This window comes from Chiloscyllium plagiosum, chromosome 16, assembly GCF_004010195.1.
Source record: "Chiloscyllium plagiosum isolate BGI_BamShark_2017 chromosome 16, ASM401019v2, whole genome shotgun sequence".
Taxonomy (NCBI): Eukaryota; Metazoa; Chordata; class Chondrichthyes; order Orectolobiformes; family Hemiscylliidae; genus Chiloscyllium; species Chiloscyllium plagiosum.
In genome coordinates this window covers 75,737,316-75,752,779 of record NC_057725.1, presented here as the reverse complement: position 1 = coordinate 75,752,779, position 15,464 = coordinate 75,737,316, and the positions used below count along the sequence as shown (strand labels likewise).

Below are 15,464 nucleotides of genomic sequence, written 5' to 3'. Positions count from 1 at the left end.
GGTCTCTGCGGGGTGGGGAGTGTGGTTCTGGGGGGTTGGGAGTGTGGGTCTCAGGGGGGTGGGGAGTGGGTCAGGGAGGTGTGTGGATCTGGTGGGTGATGGTGGGGGCAGAGGGGTTACATTCTCACTGGATCTTGTACAGGTTGGACATGGTGATGTATGATTGGTCAGATGTGGTAAGAGGGCATCCCTTAGCTAATGTAGATCCCAGACCTGTCCCTTGATCCAGTTGATCAATGCAAGATTGCCCAGTGCCCTGATCACTGAGCCTCAGCCCCCCACTGGCTGTGCCATGGTTGTGGCTGTGCCCAGGTGTGGTTTTCCTCACTGTGCTCTGACCCTCAGGCCCTGGGACAAGGTCATGGTGAGAGTCAGGCAGCCCCTCACCCTCGGGGTCTCTCTTGGCCAGCCTCACATCCTGTGGACTGTCCGCCCGGTCCTGGCCCACACACTTCCCTCCTTGCCAGCTGGTGTCCCCGATGTCTCCTGGTGCTCTGTCTGTCATCAGCAACTCCCTCTCTGGTGCGGTGTTCGAGTCAGCAGGCTCACTCCCTGAGGATGGGGCACAGCGAGTAATCCAGGTCCCTCTCACCTGAATCGTGTCCACTCGACTCTCCATCACATCCAGAAAGCTGGACGGATTAAAGCTCACCGCTCCCATCTGTAACACAGAGCACAGCTCCCATCAAACACTCCCAGGACAGGGACAGCACGGGGTTAGATGCAGAGTAAAGCTCTCTCCACACTGTCCACATCAAACACTCCCAGGACAGGGACAGCATGGGGTTAGATACAGTGTAAAGCTCCCTCTACACTGTCCCCNGGGTTAGATACAGAGTAAAGCTCCCTCTACACTGTCCCCCATAAAACACTCCCAGGACAGGGATAGCACGGGGTTATGGACAGAGTAAAGCTCCCTCTACACTGTCCCATCAAACACTCCCAGGGACAGCACGGGGTTAGATACAGTGTAAAACTCCCTCTACACTGTCCCCCATCAAACTGTCCCAGGACAGGGACAGCACAGGGTTAGATACAGAGTAAAGCTCCCTCTACACTGTCCCCATCAAACACTCCCAGGACAGGGACAGCATGGGGTTAGATACAGTGTAAAGCTCCCTCTATACTGTCCCCATCAAACACCGCCAGGACAGGTACAGCATGGGGTTAGATTCAGTGTAAAGCTCCCTCTACACTGTCCCCCATCAAACACTCCCAGGGACAGCATGGGGTTAGATACAGTTTAAAGCTCCCTCTACACTGTCCCCCATCAAACACTCCCAGGACAGGGCTCTACACTGTCCCCCATCAAACACTCCCAGGACAGGGACAGCACGGGGTTAGATACAGAGTAACAAAACCTCTTTACATTGCCCCCTATCACACACTCCCAGCTCTTTTTGCTAAACCTACCTTGTTTGGTTTCATGTAGAGCTTGTCCAGCGTAAATTTTGGGTTTGGAATTTTGGGCCAGATGCGTGGCTTGATCCTGGAAGGAAAACATTTGAATAAATTCATTGTCCACAGTCAGAGCGCGGTGGACAATCTGAGGTGGGTTATTCCCTGTTACCAGGATATTCCCCATGTCCTAACACACTACCTCCATCAGGATAGCTGCATGTGTATTTAGTTTGTAGAGAGATTGTAAAATGTCATGGTGTGATGTATTTGGGGGCAGAGAGATTGAGCAATGTGGAATTTCATTTGAAGGCTGGTGGATCAACAGGAGCAGAAGGAGCCAATTAGTCCATTGAGCCATTCCACTCGACAATGAGATTGTAGCTGGTCTGCACCAGGCCCCTGTCCAGCCCCAAGAACATTCAGCTCCCTTGACAACCAGTAACCTGCCTGAAATAGTCTGAAATGACCCAGTGTCCACTGCTGTCTGATGGAGACAATACCCCAGTGTAACACTTCAGAGAGAAAATAATATTATCCTCAACTCCATTGTGGATGGGAGGCTTTTTGTCTTAAACTATCTCCTGTAGTTCAGTCTCCTCCTCCTGGTATGTAGTCTGTCAGGCCCCCTCACAATCTGATATGTTTCAATAAGATCACCTCTCATCCTTCAAATGGCCAATGCAATCAGGCTGAACCTCTCCAACGTATTCTAATAAGGCCATCCCTTCATCCCAGGAATGAGGTGAGTGAAACTCCTCTGAACCACTTTGATGCTACACAGATACAGACTCGAGTGAGTGACAGGAAACCGAGAGGTGATGGTAAATTGATGTTTTGTTTGAGCTGGAGTTCCCTGGGGGTTATTGTGGGGTAGCCTTGCCTTTCCTGACCTCGATTCCCAGGCCATTCTGTGGGCAGCATTCTGCTATCCCTTTTGTCTATCATGCTCATTACCTCCTCAAAAATTCAAATCTAATGGTGGAGAAGGCTCTGGGGTCGGAATTGCCAAGTGTAAGACCGTCAGGAACAGGAGGAGGCCATTCAGCCCCTCAGGCCTGCTTCCCCATCCAATAGGATCGTGGCTGATCCGACATTCCTCACACCCACTTTCCTGCTCTTCCCCCTTGACCCTGTGACTGATCAAGAATCTCTCTCAGCCTTAAATATACACGAGGACTCTGCCCCCACAGCTCTCTCTGTGACAAGGAGTTCCAAAGACTCACAACCCTCTGAGAGAAGGAATTCCTCCCCATCTCAGTCTGACATCGGTGCCCCTTTATTCAGAGACTGTACCCTCAGGTCCCAGACTCTCCCCTGAGGGGGAACACTCTCTCAGCTCCGACCCTGACAAACCCCTTAAGAATCCAATCTGTTTCAGTGAGATCACCTCTCACTCTCTAAACCCAGTGGGTAGAGTCCCAACCTGTTTAACCTTTGCTCCTAAGACAATCCCTTCCCTCCCCGTACTGGGAGCTGAGCTGCCTCCAATGAGCTGATGTCTTTCTCTTCAATGAGGGACTAAAACTGCTGACAGTGCTCCAGATGTGCTCTTCCCAGCACCCTGTACAGTTCCAGTAAGACTTCCCTACTCTTATACTCCAACCTTCCTGAAATATGGGCCAACATTCCCTTCGCCCTTCCCGATGACCTGTTGTCCCCTGTGTGTGAGCCTTCTGGGCTTTGTGTACAAGTTTCCCCCAAGCCCTTTGGGTTGCAGCTTTCTGCAGTTCCTCTTGATTTCAATAATATTTGTGCTTTTCTCCCTTCCAAACTAAACCACCTCACATTTTCCCACATTACACTCCATGAGCCAACGTTTTGCTCACTAACCCATCGATATCTCTCTGTAAACTCAATGTATCCCTGCTCCCCATCTGCCTACCCATCGATTTTTATGTCAATTGCTAATTTGGTTACAGTACGTTTGCCTCCTTCCTCCAAGTGGTTAGTGTGTAATGGAGACAGTAATGGAGACAGCACAGATTCCTGTGGACCCCCACTGATTACAGGGCACCAACCTGAACAGGAAGCCTGTATCCCCACTCGCTGTTTCCTGCCCATTAACCGATGCTCTATCCACGTCGATATCCCACCTCCCACACCATGGGCTCTTATGCCTTCACCGTTTATGAGGTACCTTGACGAATGCCTTCTGGAAGTCCAAATATAACCTGCTGGTTCCCCTCTACCTATTCTGCTTGAAACTATGATAAATTAGTCAGACACAATTTCCCCTTCATGAAGCCAGGCTGCCTCTACATGATTACATTCGGATTTTCGAAATGTTCTGCTATTACTCCCTTAATAATTGATTCCAATATGTTTCCAACAACAGATATTAGGCTCCTTGGCCTATAGATACCTGTTTTTTTGCCTCTCTCCCCTATATTAGTAGTTCACCAATCCTGTGATACTTCTACAGAATCGAAGGATTTTTGGAACACTATAACCAATGCGTCCAGTATCGCTGTAGCTACCCCTTTTATGATCCTAGGATGCAAGTGGCCAGGGCCAGGGGAATTATCTGCCTTTAAGGTAAGGAGCAGAAGGTTTAAAGGAGATTTCAGGAAAGCAATGGAAGCTGAGAGTCTGTAAGTGTCTCGTCTGTCTAAACACATTATGATCTACATGCTCTTGTTTGCTATAATCTGCCAATACTGCTCACAAAACAAAGCTTCTCACTGTACTTCAGACTATAATAAATCAAATCAAGTTTCCCCAAATGGTAGTGGGTATCTGGAGCTTGTCGTCTGAAAAGATGTTAGAAGCAGGAACCGTCAAAACATTGAGGAAGTATTAAAATGGGCACTTCACCTACTACGCAGGCAAGACCATGGGCCAGGTGAGGATAAGTGGGATTCGATAGATGGATGTTTGATGACCAACATGATGGGCCAAAGGACTTCTTTCTGTGCTGTAGAAACTTTATGACTGCATTTTGCATGCTGCATTTTGGAAAGGTAAATCTCAGCAGGACTTATACACTTAATGGTAAGGTCCTAGGGAGTGTTGCTGAACAAAGAGACCTTGGAGTGCAGGTTCATAGCTCCTTAAAAGTGGAGTCGCAGATAGATAGGATAGTGAAGAAGGCATTTGGTATGCTTTCCTTTATTGGTCAGAGTACGAACAAGCTGGGGCTGTTTTCCCAGGAGCGTCGGAGGCGGAGGGGTGACCTTATAGAGGTTTATAAAATTATGAGGGGCATGGATAGGATAAACAGACAAAGTCTTTTCCCTGGGGTGAGGGAGTCCAGAACTAGAGGGCATAGGTTTAAGGTGAGAGGGGAAAGATATAAAAGAGACCTAAACGGCAAGTTTTTCACACAGTGGGTGGTACGTGTATGGAATGAGCTGCCAGAGGAAGTGGTGGAGGCTGGTACAATTGCAACATTTCAAATACATCTGGCTGGGTATATGAATGGGAAGGGTTTGGAGGGATATGGGCCGCGTGCTGGCAAATGGGATATCTGGTCAGCATGGATGAGTTGGACCAAAGGGTCTGTTTCCGTGCTGTACATCTCTACGATGCTATGACTCCTAAGTTTTCAAAATCGTTCAGCAGAATCTTCTTTCAAGCTCTACCATGAGAGTTTCCTGCTCTTTTCAGTTCTTCTCAGATTGCAGTTAAATGTAACCATTGGCACACAGTATGCATGACATAGCATGTACCACGTTTCCCCTATTTAGTAGCTTCTGAATTTATGCAACCTTAAACTAGAGATTCCACATTCATTTTCAAATGTACCTTTCCCCTGAGATTAGATTAGATTCCCTACAGTGCAGAAACAGGCCCTTCAGCCCAACAAATCCACACCGACTCTCCGAAGAGCAACCCACCCAGATCCATTTCCCTCTGACTAATGCACCCAACTCTATGGGCAATTTAGCATGGCCAGTTCACCTGACCTGCACATCTTTGGACTGTGGGAGGAAACCGGAGCAAACCCACACAGACACGGGGAGAATGTGCAAACTCCACACAGGCAGTCACCCGAGGCTGGAATCGAACCTGGGTCCCTGGTGCTGTGAGGCAGCAGTGCTAACCACTGAGCCACCGTGCTGCCTCATTTGGTTTTGAGTATTCCTGTTTGCAGTTAGCTGAGTATTATTTTTTGACAGGCTTCAAACTGACATTTTTTTTTTGCAGCCTCTTTCTCCTTGATCTTGCTGGTCCTTACTTCGTCCAATAGAAACATCTTCCCTCCCGAGGAGTTTCCTCATCCGCACTAAACCTGGACCCCTGCCTTCCCAGGGACCACGCTGGAGCCTGGCCAAGCCCAAGGTAAGAACCCACCAGTGACTCACCCATTGGTGCTTCTTCATTCTCCAATCACAGATTGTATCTCTCCTGGTATGCTGCTGATTGGCATCCTGTCAAGCCTATCAGCAGAGAGTGTGGGACAAAACCAGCCAGTGATTGGAGGAGCAGGTTCTCCCCAATGCTGCTGTCTTGTGTGTGGGGATTTGGGGGAAGAATTGGGGATAAGGGTGGGTGTGAGGTGAAGGCTTTGGGTCGGTGTAGAGTGGAGGATATGGGTGGGCATGGAAAGGGAGATATGGATATGTGTGATATGGGGGAATATATTTGGATATGGAGTAGGGAACATGGGTGGGAGTGAACTCATGAATACTGGGCCTTTGGAAGAGATTAAATGGGCAAGTAGAGTCAATGATTATGGAATCACAACAGCGTTGAATCAGGCTATTCGACCAATCAAGTCTACACCGACCACCTGAAGATCAATCCACAGCCCCAACCCTATCCCTGTAAGCCTGCATTTCCCATGGCTAACCCAGCTAACTTACACATCCCTGAACATTGGGCAATTTCCCATGGCCAATCCACCCTAACCTGCACATCTTTGGACTGTAGGAGGAAACCCACACAGACACGGGGAGAATGTGCAAACTCCACACAGACAGTCACCCCAGGCTAGAATCGAACCCGGGTCTCTGGCGCTGTGAGGCAACATGCTAACCACTGAGCCACTGTGTCATCCAATGATAGGGGGAGAGTGTACACAGTGTGGGGGAGCTAGGGTCCGTGATGGGGGAGGAGGGTACACGGGGCTGTGGGAGGGGGATTGCTTGTGGCACAGTTTACGTTTCTGTGTAGTAAAAGCTTTTGAATGGCACTGACCTGTTTTCCCAGCACAGTACACTGAGGCCGATTACAATGATGAGAAGCAGGGTCAGTAAGGACATGGTTAGCTTGATACCTGTAGCCAAAAGCCAAAATATAAACACGTATCAGAATAATGGCATTCCATTGTGGCATTCAAATAGCACCTTCTGCCTGTTTCACTGTCCTTGTGCAGTGTGCATGTAGTTTGTTTGTATTTACCCAGTACAATCTCAGAGGTCTGCGGGCCAGGGCCATTCAGTCTGTCGGATGAGTTGCGACAGTGATTGTAGTGTGGGACTGACACCAACAGAGTGCATTGTCCAGGCTGGGTTTGCCCGCCCTGTCACAGGGTTCAGATTGCCTCCTTGGGATTGGAATGAGATTACAGAGAGTGGGGAAGGATCCTGCTGACATTGTCCAGGTGACTGCCAGCAACATCAGCAGGACTCTGCTGACAGCATTGGAGAAAGCTCAGCATGAAATTAAAAAGCACAACTTCAAAGGTAATAATCTCGAGATTACTCCTTGGGTCATGAACACATTGTCATACAATCAGACAGCGCAGAGACAGACCCTTCAGCCCAACTCATCCATGCTAACCAGGTTTCCCAAACTAATCTAGTCCCGTGTACCCATGTTCAATTCATATCCCTCTCAACCCTTCCTATTCATATACCCATCCCAAAGCCGTTTAAATGCTGCAATTGTACCAGCCTCCACCACTTCCTCTGGCAGCTCAATCCATAAAAGCACCACCCTGTGTAAAAAAGTTGCCCCTCAGGTCCCTTTTATATCTTTCCCTTCTCACCTTAAACCTATATCCTCTAGTTTTGGGACTCCCCTTCCCTAGAGAAAAGACCTTGTCAATTCACCCTATCCACGCCCCTCATGATTTGATAAGCTTGTGTAAGGTCACCCCTCAGCCTCCTACACACAGCACAACGTGACACCCCTTTGCCTATACTCAATGCTCTGACCATCGAAGGCAAGCATCCCAAACGCCGCCTTCAGAATTACCAAACAAAAGTCAAGGGAAGAAGACAAGATGCTGAAGGGATCAGGTTTAAGATGCACAACTAAACCTGTATTGGGACAAATTAATGATGAGCGTCCACTAATTGTATCTGATGCTTTGAACTGACTCCACCCCTCTAGACAATAGTATAGCGGACACACCACCTTAATGTCCCTACCAATCCCACGTCATTTGGTTTTAAAATGATTTGATTGTGAATATGCTAAATAGCTGAGGGGCCACAGCCTCTGGGATAAACAATTTCAAAAATTCACACCTTCAGAATTCATACCCTTAAACTTGTGATGAAAGCCATTTTCTGTACCTGGGAAGATATTTTTGTGCAAAATAACATTCAATGCACGAAACGAAATTCAGTTGTGCCCAGTGATTGGGTGATGCGGGGCATCATTCCAAGGTTTTCTGTAGGTCACTCAGAAGAGTAGGCGGGGTCACTGAAAGGATTTTCAGTTTCAAAAGGGTTACGGTAGGGTTGAAGAAAGAGATGGAGGTAGTCTACATGTTCTGAGTGCCGATTTTTGGCTGTCCTACAGGGAAGGTATCAAGAGCGATTGGAAAGCTGTGCACAGTTAGAGTGAACTCATGATGAATTTGCAAAGCTGTGTGAATGTGTGGCTCAGAGATCAGTGTGAGAGAATTGAGTTCCAATTCATTGGGTACTGGCTCCAGGACTAGGGAAAAGTGAAGGTTATACCAGTGGGGCATTGCCTGAGCTGGAAACAGAGACCTACCAAATCATATCACCGGCATGTTCAAACAGACTTAAAACAAACTAGTGGTGGGGTGGGTTCACATGAAGAGACATTTGAAACCATGTCCCAGAACGTCACCTGAGTCTCTCTGGATCATTAGTCTAGCGATAAACCCAGAAGGCCATCCTCATTCTCAGGCCACCATGTCCCACCTTCCTGCACCAGGTTCATCTGGTTATGTGTAAGGTGTCTCCATTAAGTCAAAGTAAAGTGGAATAGTTTGCAAAGGGAATGCAACTGAACAAATCTCTCAGCTCCATATGTGGCCAGCTTATTGAGGAGACATCAAGTCAAACTCAAGCTTATTCACAGTAAGTTGTAAGTGAGAAAAGACACACTTTGTTAAAGATTCTTATTTGCTCTCATCAGGACAATTCACAAGAATACCAGTTCAAGAGGAAAATCAAGGCTTCGGTGTGTGAAAGGAGCCTACTGATTGGTTGGCCAGTGAACTCTGATTGGTATACAGGGTGGCACAGAAAAAGCAGCCATTGATGCTGATTGACAGTTAACAGCCAGGTTTTATTTACATTTTAAACCCCACAGGATGATTCCGATTGGTTAGGGATTTCCCTGAGAAATGAAACAGTGAATGGTTATCATTGAAATTGGTGAGTTTAACACCACCCCCTGGTAAGTTCCCCTCCAAGCCACTCCCCATCCTTATTTGGAAAATGTCACCATTCCTTCAGTGTCACTGGGACAAAATCCTGGAATTCCCTCCCTAAAGACAGTGTGGGTCTACCTACAGAACATGGACTGCAGTGGGTCAAGAAGGCAGCTCACCCCCACCTTCTCAAGGGGCAACTAGGGACAGGCAGTAAATACTGGGCCCAGCCAGCGACACCCATGTCCCATGGAATAATTTTTAAAATTTGGAATTTAGAAAAATATGGACTTATTAAGGATAGGCAGCTTGGCTTTATGAAGGGAAGGTCTCACAAAGTTGATTGAGTTTTTTGAGGAAGTAGCAAAGATGATTGGTGGGGGCAGGGTGGTAGATATTGTTGACATGGATTTTAGCAAGGCCATTGGCAAGGTCCTCATGGCAGGCTGATACAGAAGGTGAAGTCACATGGGGTCCACAGTGAGCTGGTAAGGTGGAGACAGAACTGGCTCTGTCATAGGAAGGTAGTAGTGGAAGGGTCTTTTTCTGACTGGAAGTCTCTGTCTAGTGGTGTTCTGCAGGGATCAGTGCTGGGACCTTTGTTGTTTGTAATATATAGAAATGATTTGGAGGAGAATGTAAGTGTTCTGATGGGTAAGTTTGTGGACGACACAAAGATTGGGGGAGCTGCAGATATCCTCTGAGGAGGATTGTCAGAGGATACAGCGAGATGTAGATAGGATGGAGACTTCGGCAGAGAAATGGCAGATAGAGTTTAATCCGGGTGAAATGTGAGGTGATGCATTTTGACAGATCTAACGCAGGACGGAACAGCAGAACCCTTAGTCGCATCAACACACAGAGGGATCTAGGCAGACAGGTTCACAGTTCCCTGAAAGTGACAACACGAGGAGAAGGTGGTCAAAAAGGCACAGGGACGTTTGCCTTCATAATTTGGGTAGAGAGTATAAAAATTGGCAAGTCATGTTGCAGCTGTACAGAACTTTAGTTAAGGCCACATTTGGAACACTGCGTACAGTTCTGGTTGCCACATTACGGATGTGGGGACTTTGGAGAGGGTTTGCCAGGATGTTGCCAGGTCTGGAGGGTGTGAGCTACATGGAGAGATGGGCAACAACTTCAGATGAACATCAGACGCTGAGGGAAGCCTGATGGAAGGTTACAAAGTTATGAGAGGCATGGACAGAATGAGTAGTCGGAGTCTTTTTCCCAGGCAAGAAATGTCCATCACTAGGGGACAGTTGAAAGGAGATGTGAGAGCCAGGTTTTTTTCCACAGAGGGTGGTATGTGCTTGGAATGTGCTGCCAGGAGGTGGGAAAGACGGATACAATCGCAATGTTTAAGTGGCACCTTGACAGAGACATGAGTAAGGAATAGAGAGACACAGACCACACAAGAGGCATAAGGTTTTTAGTTTAAAAAGTCATCATGTGTCAGCCCAGTCCTGGTGTTGTGCTGTACTGTTCCTTGTTCTTAGTTAATTCATGGTCATCTTTCAGCTTGATTTTAATTCCAAGTTAATGAATTCAGTTTGAAAGTCACTGTGTGCTTTGGTCAGATTCAAACCTTTTCCCAGAGCACCAGCCTTGGTGTTTGAGTGGCTAGCTCGGTGTCATTACTCGTGTGTCCCTGTTCTCTGCTTTGTGAGGGGCGAGAGAAAGTACTGCCAGAAGCATTAAGGTGAACTCTCACTGTCCGGACTGTTATCAAAGCGCTGTCACTGTAAACCGGAGCAGTCATGTCGAACCGGAACACCAGTGGCCTGGTTGACAGACAGGAGCTGGATGCTCTATTTCTGTCCTGATTTCCTTTGATCTCAGTTGGCCAGAGGTTTGTCAGCATTCACTGGAAAGTGTACACAGCACACCAACAGGCCATTCGAGCCGTCCAGTCTATGATGGCACGTACTCTCCACACAAGGGAATAGCTCCAATCACATTCACCCCCCCCCATTCCCAAATCCCTCCAGCACCTTCTCCTCCAGTTCCTTCTCCAACTGAATCCTGAGGCAGTTTCTGTTTTAATTGTGAACATGGGGAGTGTATTGCACACCATCATACCTTTATGCAAAGGTTTCTCCTGCTGTGTTCAAAATCTTCACAAGTGAATCTGATACAAACCAGTTCTCAGTCCAGACCCTCCATGCCTGCAGACTCTCTGTTCCCAGCTACAACAAAACCAAAATCCTACAAATGCTGGCAATCTGAAACAAACACAGAATGTACTGGAGAAACACAGCAGGCCTGGCTATATCTGTGAGAGAGAAGACTTGAAATATTAATGATATTTCTGTCTCCCCAGGATGTTGCTGGACTGACTGCATTTCTCTAGCAATTTCTGTTTTTATTTCTGCCTCTAGGTATCCTGTCCCTTCAGTTTAAACATTTTAGACATTGCAGTGGTGAAATGACCCTCGACAGTGCGTGTCCACTGTGAGGATATGATATCGATGTGAGTGAAGTGTTTACCTGCGCTCAGTCGGTAAGCACGTTGTGGGGTTTGGAAATTCACAGTCTCACTCCATTCGCTCCATATTCCCTTGAAGTATTTCTGATCAGGAATCGATCGAACCCGGATCAGATATTCGGAACTGGGAATCAGATTCTTCATCTGCAGTCTCAGGGAACAGGCAGTGACATTCATATTCTGCTGGTGAAGACAGAAGGCCGATAGTATGAGATATTGACCCTCGCTGAGACAGAGGGCCATTAGTGTGAGACACTAACCGTTACTGAGACAGAGGACTGTGAGCGTGAGATACTTACCCTTACTAAGACAGACAGAGGGCTGTTAGTGTGAGATACTGACCCTCACTGAGACAGACAGAGGGCTGTTAGTGTGAGATACTGACCCTCACTGAGACAGAGGGCTGTTAGTGTGAGATACTGACCCTCACTGTGACAGACAGAGGCCTGTTAGTGTGAGATACTGACCCTCACTGAGACAGACAGAGGCCTGTTAGTGTGAGATACTGACCCTCACTGAGACAGACAGAGGCCTGTTAGTGTGAGATACTGACCCTCACTGAGACAGAGAGAGGGCTGTTAGTGTGAGATACTGACCCTCACTGTGACAGAGAGAGGGCTGTTAGTGTGAGATACTGATCCTCACTGAGACAGACAGAGGCCTGTTAGTGTGAGATACTGACCCTCACTGAGACAGACAGAGGCCTGTTAGTGTGAGGTACTGACCCTCACTGAGGCAGGCGGCTGTTAATGTGAGATACTGACCCTCACTGAGACAGACAGAGGCCTGTTAGTGTGAGATACTGACCCTCACTGTGACAGAGAGAGGGCTGTTAGTGTGAGGTACTGACTCTCACTGAGACAGACAGAGGGCTGTTAGTGTGAGATACTGACCCTCACTGAGACAGACAGAGGGCTGTTAGTGTGAGATACTGACCCTCACTGAGACAGAGAGAGGGCTGTTAGTGTGAGATACTGACCCTTGCAGTCTTCTGCAGTCTTCTTCTTGACCTCTCCGCCTCCGTCCTACTCCGACCTATCACCCTCACCTTGACCTCTTTCCACCTATCACATTTCCAACACCCCTCCTCCAAGTCCCTCCTCCCTACCTTTTATCTTCTCCTGCTGAACACTCTCTGCTCATTCCTGAAGAAGGGCCTGTGCCCGAAACGTCGAATCTCCTGTTCCCTGGATGCTGCCTGACCTGCTGTGCTGTTCCAGCAATAAAGTTTCAACTTTGATCTCCAGCATCTGCAGACCTCACTTTCTCCATTGTGAGATACTGACCCTCACTATGACAGACAGAGGGCTGTTAGTGTGAGATACTGACCCTGACTTACAGTGGGCTGTTAGCGCGAGATACTGACCCTCATTGAGACAGACAGACGGCTGTTAGTGTGAGATACTGATACTCACTGTGACAGACAGAGGGCTGTTTGTGTGAGATACTGACCCTCACTGAGACAGAGAGAGGGCTGTTAGTGTGAGATACTGACCCTCATTGAGACAGACAGAGGCCTGTTAGTGTGAGATACTGACCCTCACTGAGACAGACAGAGGGCCGCTAGTGTGAGGTACTGACCCTCACTGAGACAGACAGAGGGTTGTTAGTGTGAGATACTGACCCTCACTGAGGCAGGCGGCTGTTAATGTGAGATACTGTCCCTCACTGAGGCAGGCGGCTGTTCATGTGAGATACTGATCCTCACTGAGACAGAGAGAGGGCTGTTAGTGTGAGATACTGACCCTCACTGAGACAGAGAGAGGGCTGTTAGTGTGAGGTACAGACCCTCACTGAGACAGACAGAGGGCTGTTAGTGTGAGATACTGACCCTCACTGTGACAGACAGAGGGTTGTTAGTGTGAGATACTGACCCTCACTGACAGAGGGCTGTTAGTGCGAGATATTGACCCTCACTGACAGAGGGCTGTTAGTGCGAGATACTGACCCTCACTGAGACAGACAGAGGGCTGTTAGTGTGAGATACTGACCCTGACTTACAGTGGGCTGTTAGCGCGCGATACTGACCCTCACTGAGACAGACGGCTGTTAGTGTGAGATACTGATACTCACTGTGACATCCGGGGGCTGTTTGTGTGAGATAATGACCCTCACTGAGACAGACAGTGGGCCGCTAGTGTGAGGTACTGACCCTCACTGAGACAGACAGAGGGCTGTTAGTGTGAGATACTGACCCTCACTGAGACAGACAGATGGCTGTTAGTGTGAGATACTGCCCCTCACTGAGACAGAGAGAGGGCTGTTAGTGTGAGATACTGCCCCTCACTGAGACAGACAGAGGCCTGTTAGTGTGAGATACTGACCCTCACTGAGACAGACAGAGGGCCGTTAGTGTGAGATACTGACCCTCACTGAGACAGACAGAGGGCTGTTAGTGTGAGATACTGACCCTCACTGAGACAGACAGAGGGCTGTTAGTGTGAGATACTGACCCTCACTGAGACAGACAGAGGGCTGTTAGTGTGAGATACTGACCCTCACTGAGACAGACAGAGGGCTGTTAGTGTGAGATACTGACCCTCACTGAGACAGACAGAGGGCTGTTAGTGTGAGATACTGACCCTCACTGAGACAGACAGAGGGCTGTTAGTGTGAGATACTGACCCTCACTGAGACAGACAGAGGGCTGTTAGTGTGAGATACTGACCCTCACTGAGACAGACAGAGGGCTGTTAGTGTGAGATACTGACCCTCACTGAGACAGACAGAGGGCTGTTAGTGTGAGATACTGACCCTCACTGAGACAGACAGAGGGCTGTTAGTGTGAGATACTGACCCTCACTGAGACAGACAGAGGGCTGTTAGTGTGAGATACTGACCCTCACTGAGACAGACAGAGGGCCGTTAGTGCGAGATACTGACCCTCACTGAGACAGACAGAGGGCCGTTAGTGTGAGATACTGACCCTCACTGAGACAGACAGAGGGCTGTTAGTGCGAGATACTGACCCTCACTGAGACAGACAGAGGCCTGTTAGTGCGAGATACTGACCCTCACTGAGACAGACAGAGGGCCGTTAGTGTGAGATACTGACCCTCACTGAGACAGAGAGAGGGCTGTTAGTGTGAGATACTGACCCTCACTGAGTCAGACAGAGGGCCGTTAGTGTGAGATACTGACCCTCACTGAGACAGACCGACCTGGCTGCTTCATGACTGAGGTACCTGTATGAGACCTGTCTGAGAGCTCTACCTGCTGGAGATTCAAGCACTGAGACTGTTTTTGTGGAAGAGTGGCATTTGTACCAAATCCCAACTTGACCTGGCGAATAGCATCTCTCTCAGTTTGCTTGTTTGTAACTGTCAAAACGTGTGATGCTGCAAAAGCACAGCAGGTCAGGCAGCAGCCGAGGAGCAGGATAATCGACACTTCGGGCAAAAACCCTTCATCAGGTCTCCAGCAACTGCAGTCCTCTCTTTCTTCTCATTGTTTCTAACTGTGTCAGCTTGTTCCTCGTCTTTCACCCATTCTTTAAACCCCGAACTCTCATCCCCACCCTCAGGCGAGAGAAGGTACTCAATGAGGTCTCTTCACTGTCTTCCTTACCCCCTTCTCTCCCAATGTCTGAGACCATTCAGTCCAGTCTCTCTGCTAACACTTTCCCAGTTGACCAGCACAAGCTTACCCCCTGCCCTCCCCACCCCTTTCCATGGTCCTATTCCCTGTTTCTCTCTCATCCCCTGCTCCTTCTCTCTCTCTCTCTTCTCTCTCCCCCCTTTTCTCTCTTTGCCCTTCCTTCTTTCTCTCTTCCCCTCTTCCCTTCCTCACTCTCTCATTCTCTCTCTCTCTCCTCTCGGTTCATTCTGTTCATGAGGCCCACCTCTTGTTGCCCTCCCCTGTTCCCCCCGTCCCAATACCCACCTACCCTCTCATTGGGGTTCCTCTCCCCCTTTAATCTGTGATCATGGCACCAGCCCCTACAACCTCCTGGCAACCCCCTGCCCCTCCTCAACTCCCCCTGGCTCTGGCTATCTGGTCTCAGTCTCTCCAATCAGACAGTAATTCAGACCACTCCAGTCAAAGTTACAGTTCACA

General features: G+C 48.5%; 3 protein-coding genes across 4 annotated transcripts in view; 1 reads left to right on the top strand and 2 right to left on the bottom strand.

The window, feature by feature from the left end:
* LOC122558013 (ciliogenesis and planar polarity effector 1-like) overlaps positions 1-8,961 on the top strand; it is a 30,128-nt gene extending 21,167 nt beyond the window's left edge. The window contains exons 3-4 of one of the 2 annotated variants that reach the window (XR_006314002.1): positions 5,548-5,682; positions 8,683-8,961. Coding sequence is in view for 1 of the 2 variants with exons in the window: in XM_043706346.1 (XP_043562281.1) it covers positions 5,548-5,590 (43 nt within the window). In the remaining variant the exon portion in view is untranslated. Of the gene's footprint in view, positions 1-5,547; positions 6,208-8,682 lie in introns of those variants that run through there. The other variant, XM_043706346.1, reaches the window with a different exon arrangement.
* On the bottom strand, positions 48-11,927 carry LOC122558012 (interleukin-7 receptor subunit alpha-like). The gene is made up of 4 exons (XM_043706344.1): positions 11,411-11,927; positions 6,541-6,619; positions 1,414-1,489; positions 48-661 (listed from the first exon to the last, which is right to left on the bottom strand). The coding sequence occupies exons 1-4, from the start codon at positions 11,649-11,651 to the stop codon at positions 125-127; spliced, it is 933 nt and encodes a 310-aa protein (XP_043562279.1). The 5' UTR covers positions 11,652-11,927; the 3' UTR covers positions 48-124.
* Positions 11,928-14,632: 2,705 nt separating this feature from the next.
* LOC122558017 (sperm flagellar protein 2-like) overlaps positions 14,633-15,464 on the bottom strand; it is a 15,501-nt gene continuing 14,669 nt past the window's right edge. The window contains exon 5 of the mRNA XM_043706351.1: positions 14,633-14,645. Within this exon, the coding sequence (XP_043562286.1) occupies positions 14,633-14,645 (13 nt within the window). The remainder of the gene's footprint in view (positions 14,646-15,464) is intronic.